General features: G+C 46.2%; 2 protein-coding genes across 2 annotated transcripts in view; both read right to left on the bottom strand.

Moving 5' to 3' along the window:
- Positions 1–1,779: 1,779 nt before the first annotated feature.
- Positions 1,780–4,771, bottom strand: SARC_11290 (hypothetical protein). Its single transcript, XM_014294628.1, has 2 exons — positions 3,278–4,771; positions 1,780–2,230 (listed from the first exon to the last, which is right to left on the bottom strand). Exons 1-2 carry the CDS (start codon positions 4,720–4,722, stop codon positions 2,104–2,106), a joined length of 1,572 nt encoding a protein of 523 aa, XP_014150103.1. The 5' UTR covers positions 4,723–4,771; the 3' UTR covers positions 1,780–2,103.
- An 801-nt stretch (positions 4,772–5,572) lies between these two features.
- SARC_11289 (inosine-5'-monophosphate dehydrogenase 1) overlaps positions 5,573–7,170 on the bottom strand; it is a 5,633-nt gene continuing 4,035 nt past the window's right edge. The window contains exons 8-10 of the mRNA XM_014294627.1: positions 6,708–6,912; positions 6,246–6,450; positions 5,573–5,900 (exon numbers count right to left, since the gene is read on the bottom strand). Of these exons, the coding sequence (XP_014150102.1) occupies positions 5,790–5,900; positions 6,246–6,450; positions 6,708–6,912 (521 nt within the window). The 3' untranslated portion in view covers positions 5,573–5,789. The remainder of the gene's footprint in view (positions 5,901–6,245; positions 6,451–6,707; positions 6,913–7,170) is intronic.

The raw sequence follows: 7,170 nt of genomic DNA, 5'->3' as shown, positions 1-7,170 counted from the left end.
GTATATTATTAACATAGTTCTCACGGTGTAATTCAATAACAGATTCGTGCGCTACTGCATATATTTTAAAAAATGCACATTTTCAGGTACATTTATTTTGCAGAAATGAAGTTCACCATGAACTGGTCCACGCATTTGCTATTGGAGAATGGGCATATTCGTCCGTCGCACAAGCACATCCGTGATGCATTTTAGTAGAGGCTACAATAGGCGACCTGGGAAATCGAAAGCTGCTCGTGCTGCGTCCTGCTAATGAGTGGATCCTCCATGTGGTCAAAACAATACACCTCGCAGCAATATTCCAATTGATTCTATTCGTAGCAAACAGAAGTTCAATTAATTTTATTAAGTTTAGCAAACAGAAGTTCAATTAATTTGGTTACGAGTATTAGAAAGTGGAAACCGACCCTGCCGGTTCCGAACACAAATGTAAAGGGACAGTTTATCTAGTGGCAAGCATCTTACTTTAGGCTGCCAACCTGCACGTACCACAAACCATTGGAATCACAGGTTGGTTGATTTTCTCTTTAGGATCAACCACATAAACCCTTTAAGTCTAATATATTTGGAGTTGATTGCTTCGTTAGTAAGTCGTAATAAATCAAATTATGTGAGCTATGTTGTATTGAATCTGAGTATGTGAAATTGGTCGGAACGAACATTAAGGATGGGAACTTCATCGGGGTCCTTGATATCGACGGGCTCCACTTTGTCAAAGTACTACTGTCTCAGGGGTGCTGCGCGCCTTGTCCATTCCAAATATTCCAATTAACTGGTAAGCACTCGCAATACAAACGCTCGGCAATCCAGCCACATTTCGCTAAAAGAACGATAGGACGGGTATACGGCGCCTTAGAACAGAACAGTACAGCCACCTGTTGAGTGACATTTCACGACCTCCTTGCCAACTAAGACCTGTGAAACACTATCTTTGGGAGATGAGCTAATCCGTGAGGCCTACCGCCGTGCTGAACTTTCCTCTAATGTGCGAGAAACCCTCAGTTATCTGAGTACCCACACATTGTTCTTAGCCGAGGGTGCGGCATCGACAACTGAGCGTATTTGACTAGAAGTGGCCTACCAACGACTGGCAATAAGGTAGTTCAATGGTCTAATGGTTCAATGTTTCGTTACAGGTGGAAAACTCTGGGATGTTGACACTGATAGCCGTCACCGTATGGCGTCCTGAATGCTGGCTGTTGCGTTACACCTCAGATAGGAGATAGCAGATTACAGACGTATGCCTAATGCTGTCGTGCACTGCAGAAGCTCTCAATAGCCTTAGTGTCTACTCCCGTCTATTGATCATTGATAAAGTATCATACGTTCACAATCATACGTCGCTCGGGTTTGCTTTGAAACTAGCAACCGTATGGGTAAGGTGTTAGGTAGCAGGCACACCACCACCGCATGCTCATAGATAACACCTCATCCTTCGCATGGCTCTCTCTCTCAGTGTGTGTGTCACACTGTGGGTCTCATACAGAACAAGAGTACGACGGGTGAAGTACGAAATATCTACTTGTCCAACATGACAGTCGAGCAAAGACGTGTCGACCGGCTTGTACCTCAGCTCACATTCTTCGGTTCGAGAGCCAAAGTGCTGTAATCGCGCTGTTGCTCTGCCGTGTTGTGCGTGCTACGCGTCGCGTGTCGCCTCCAACAACTCACTGCACAGTGGTTTAACTCACTACACAGTGGTTCATCTCACTGCACAGTGGTTCAACTCACTGTACAGTGGTTAAACTCACTGCACAGTGGTTTAACTCACTGCACAGTGGTTTAACTCACTACACAGTGGTTTAATGCTGCACTGCACTGCATCGCTCAAAGTTTGCGCCCTGCGGAATCCACAGCCGAGTGACTACCGTTGGAGCCGTGTGCAAAGCCAATCCACCAATCCGCCGAACGTCTCGGTAAGCTTTCCCTTTGTACCTTTTTTTTGTGTTAGATAGTGTTGCCTTAGTAAAAATTTGTTTGTACGATATAGCGTTGCCTTAGTAATAATTTGTTTGTACGATATAGTGAGTGCCGAGACACGTTCGTCGGAGTCCATTGGAAACACTCCACACGATCGCTAATGACCAATCGGCTTTATATAGTTCACCAGGCTTTCATGTTCGCCGCAGCGACGGCTTTCGATATATCACTACCAAGAGGCCAGTCAGGATGGAACCGAATGCTCTGTGCCTGTTCTGAATCTCCCTCTACCGGGACGCCTGCTTTACACCTGGTAAAAGTAGAGATGTGATGTCAGTAGACCATACAATGGGGTGGATAGAGATGTAGGGCACAGCTGTGTATTTGTATAAACAAGCACTCAATACTATGAAATCATAGATCACCTGCTAGTCACCTGATAATAGTAGAGATGGGATGTCAGAAGACCATACAATGGGGTGGATATGGGAGATGTAGGGTACAGCTGTGTATATGTATAAACAAGCACTCAATACTATGAAATCATAAAATCACCTGCTAGTCACCTGATGATAGTAGAGATGGGATGTCAGTAGACGATACAATGAGGTGTATATGGGAGATGTAGGGCACAGCTGTGTTTTGGATAAAATCATGAAGTTAACATTATGCAATCTAGGACACCTGAAAATTACCTGACTGATGGAAATGGATTACCAAACAACCGTACAAGGAGGTCAAAACATAAGAAATGGACACAGTTCGATCTGCATATAATTATGCACCTAGCAACATCAATCTCAAGGTGCCTGCTTTACACCTGGTGTTAACGAAAGGGGGCACCATTAGACCATAGAACGGTTCTGAACGTGTGAGATATGAAACACTTACGTATACATTATACTTATACACCCAATACTATAAAAACTTAGGGCGTCTGCTTTGCACTTGGAATCAATGGGTAATAGGTTTCGACGAGACTATATAACGGGGTGGGACTTGGTAGATGTGTGACACCGCTGTGATTGCGCAGACTAGTAAGTACAACGAAATAAACACTACACGTCCTTCGCCTAAATCCCCACAATCTCGTTGGCTTAGTTCCTAACTGCAACTGTTAACAGCAGCCGGTAGTAATAGGAAAGGTAGTAATAGGGAAGGTACGCGGACAGATACCGCCCAGGGTACATCTTTCAGTGCATCAGACGTGTCTTCACTCACAGGCAGATTGATACCGTACATCCTACACACTACAACCACATACAAACACTGGACACTACCCTCTCCACATACACCACCACCGCACCATCCAGAAGTAAACAAGCCCGCAAGGCCATCAACCGTGTGGCACTCCTACCTCTCAATGGCAGCCCACGCTATCATCACCGCGTTGTCGGTACACAGCGCAATCGGCGGACACGCCAACGCAACATCACGTTCACGCAGCATCGTAGTCATTCGTCGCCGTAGCTCACTATTGGCGGCCACCCCGCCCGATATCACCACTGATTTAACCTGTAAACCAAGTTTTTTATCGGCGTACAGCAACGCGCGGGCACTTCTGCGCACTATCTGGTCGAACACGGCGTCTTGGAACCCGGCTGCTAGGGCGTCGTGGTATTGCTGCTGCTTGATCTTCTTATCAGCGGACACGAAAGTGTCATCCGTGTGTGCATGATCGATGTAGTCACCTCCAGTACTGTGCTCTGCAGAATGTACTGTCTGGGTATGTTCTTCTCCTGCATTGCAGGCGTCTGTCCCGTTGAATTGCGCCTCGGCATACAGCTTCACCTTCCGCCTTAAGTTGGTCTTCAAGCCAGAAAAAGAGAAATTGCAATCCCTGCGCCTGATCATCGGCTCATTAAATTTCACAGGCGCATCACCACGTGCACGGGCGCGTTCACTCGCTCGTTCCACAGCCACCCCCCCTTTGATATCACTGCTTTCTATTTTTAGAATCCGGGCCGTCTTGTCGAAGGCTTCCCCTGGTGCGTCGTCAAGTGTCTGGCCCAGCCGTCGATACTCGTCCACACCTTCGGCTAGCACGAGCTGACAGTTACCTCCAGACACCAGCAGTACCATGAACGGGAACTCCAGTGTTTGATCGATCAGCCGTGCGGTGAGTGCATGTGCTTCCAGATGGTTTATGCACATAAGTGGTATATCATGCAGCTTCACCAGTTCCTTGGCTTTCCCCAGACCTACCGATAGGCACGGTGCCAGCCCAGGACCAATCGTAACAGCTACCAGATCTATGTCTGCCAATGTGCAACTAGCATCCACAAGTGCCTTCTCAACCACGCGGTCAATGTATTTTGCATGACCTAATGCGGCGGCTTTGGGATACACGCCTCCGTATAGCTCGGACATTTCCTTCTGTTGTGAGTGTCTTGCGTCTGATAAGACCACCCCATCACCACACACAACCGATGCAGCCGTATCATCGCAACTCGATTCAATTCCGAGCACACGCATGGACGTACTGTACAGTAGAATATTGCTGGTTGATGAAGTGAGCGATGACGCATTTGGCTCTATAGTACTATGCTGACTATGTGCAGGACTAGGTTTGTGTGTCTGTGTCAGACTAAGTTGTTCGTCATCCACCTTTTGGGCGGTGGGACTGGCACTTGACGGCCTCTGAGACATGCTTCTATAGGGCTGCAATTGGATGCTTCTATAGTTCAAAACTCGACTCCGGAAAAACGATGCAGAAACTTCGGACGCTGCATGATAACGCCAGGCCTGCTGGTAAACAGAGCCCGAGCAACGCTTACTTACGTAAGAGACTAGTACCCTCATCGTATTCGTAGTATCACGATTATACTAGTGCCCGCACAGCCGCACAGCGGCTTATCTTTATATATACATTTAATATGCGCTTTCCCTTTGTACCATCACGCGTTGTTCATTTGTGGACAATCGGCAAAATGAAATATATGACGTCATCGACTGGACCTTTCGGATGTCCACGTGAACATCCTGGTGACGTAAACAGACTGAGATAATATGCAAGTATCTCTTCGAAGTGGCAGCTATGAGACGAAGACCCTTGTTAAAAAGACACTCAGCGTATTCCCAGGGACGACAGAATGAGTATACTGTGTGCATATATATGGGAATTAGTCGCAACTCTCATATAGGAATTAGTCGCAACCTCAGAAGGGAATTAGTCGCAACTCTCATATAGACCACCCATGGATGTGCATCAGGTGCAAGTGCCGAAGTCCTTTTGTCAATTTAGTCCGTCATTGTATCATAAACTGAGCGTTCTGTTCGGCAGTCCTCTCTCCGAAAGGATACTTATCCCTAGCTTGTATGTTACATACATATTACATATATGAAGAAACAAGCGATGAAACGAAGAAAAGGTTGACCCCGGTGTGAACTCTTCGCCTTATACTTGGATGTTGCAAACGCCTTCCGTACCTTAACATAACTGAATATCATTACATTTTCTAATAACAGGTGTGTAATCGAAGACAACATCCTTTTCAAATATTGTTTACGGCGTAAGGCGATGATTCGATATGTAGATGCGAGAAGCCTTGCGTGTAATGGCATTAGGACGTCGTAGTAGATGCGAGGTGGTGTACGTGTATAGTTCTTGAAAACCCTTCTCAGTTAAACAGATGCACGAAGACTTCAAGGAGCCGGTACTTTTTTGTACTATTTATTCATACAGACTGTACTAAAATTTACGTCCTGCTAGCCCATAAAACGGGTGGGGGCCAGAGCACGACGGAGATCCATATCACCCATAAGACGGTTGGGGGTAATTGGCAGACGAGCTCACCGAGTTAACAGGTACCTAGATAGGCTACCCAGCCAGCGCCTGCCTCTGTGCTCGAATATGTGTGCAGGGGCGTCTAATACAAACGCTTCTCGTAGGTGTGCAGACTATGCACTCCTCCCTCGGACTGGGCAGCGTGCGTGCGTCTCTCGAACTTGAGCTCTCCGGAATACATCATGGCACGCAGCTGTGTTGCCGGAGATTGGAAGTATAGAAACATGTGAGTATAAGTGACTGTCTGTTGACTTGAAAGTATCATTCGTGATACGAACCAAAATTATGATGTTCAACATGGTCCACATCGGTTATGCCCACTGCCCTTTGTAAAGATGGAAAAGTCTCGCACTCCAGGACTGAGAGCTCCACTAAAGCCGGACTTTTTTTCCACGGGTAAAACCAGCCAGACAAGATATAGAATAAACTTAAAAAGCACTCCTCACGTATACGATAGTATATAACACAAATCAGTAAACTAATATTCAAAGCACACCATCCATAAATAGAGCGCACCAGATAGAGAATTATTGCATACCTTTGTTAACGAGGTGCAGCCGATGTCCTGGCAGCCGTGGTTCATGCCGGTGATGAGATACGGAATGAAACTAGTGATACTTCCCTTGTCTTGGATGGCTCCTGAAACACCCTGGGCTACCTTTACACCGGAATCTTCGGAGAAGTAACGGCTCTGTGCCGACGCACCGGATCTATGCGACATAGCTTCAAGCGATCCCATACCTCTGCAAAACAAGATATACATGTATGTGATATCTTGTTAGTGTGGTAGTAGTTTAAGCTCGAATACAAAGATGACTTTGTTGCCATTGGAAAGTCAACATAGGATAAACGCAAAAACAAGTAGGCCAATCTCAATCTTTCTCCACTATCGTAAATTAACTAAGTGAAATCATACACACTCTACCCGGATTAGCTAGACTTGGCAACAATCAAGACATCTAATACCCTACACAACAACCGGTGAGCGCAACACCCATACCTGTATCTCTTAAGACGAACCCCGTCCATGAAGAAGTACTCTCCGGGCGCCTCGTTGGTTCCAGCCAACATACTGCCCATCATGACTGTAGACGCACCGATAGACAGAGCCTTAGTGATGTGTCCCACGCACGTGATGCCACCGTCCGCAAGGACTGGCACACCAAATCGACGCGCATACTCGGCGACCTTGTAAACGGCCGTACCTTCAGGTTAGATATCAAGACGCAAGCAAAATTTCGTTAAGTAGGGTGTAGGAATGTGCCTCGTGCCTATTTTAATAGTGATCCAGCTTGATTTGGAGCACTAGGATACATAGACAGACACATTATGAGATAAATAGCACATACACATTTTGAGAGAAACCATACAACACATGCATTTTGAGAGAAACCATACAACACATACACTTTGGGATAAACCATACAACACATATACATTTTGGGACAAACAATACAACACAT

Source organism: Sphaeroforma arctica (genome assembly GCF_001186125.1).
Source record: "Sphaeroforma arctica JP610 unplaced genomic scaffold supercont1.1611, whole genome shotgun sequence".
NCBI classification, from domain to species: Eukaryota; class Ichthyosporea; order Ichthyophonida; genus Sphaeroforma; species Sphaeroforma arctica.
This window is presented reverse-complemented; position numbering and strand designations above follow the sequence as displayed.

What these genes read in the sequence shown, in the direction of transcription:
- SARC_11290 (XM_014294628.1), bottom strand. Translation starts at nt 4,722, where the DNA reads ATGAGGGTACTAGTCTCTTACGTAAGTAAGCGTTGCTCGGGCTCTGTT. An exon ending in GCGTGGGCTGCCATTGAGAG is followed by an intron (nt 2,231 to 3,277) that starts GTAGGAGTGCCA and finishes TACTTTTACCAG; the next exon opens with GTGTAAAGCAGGCGTCCCGG.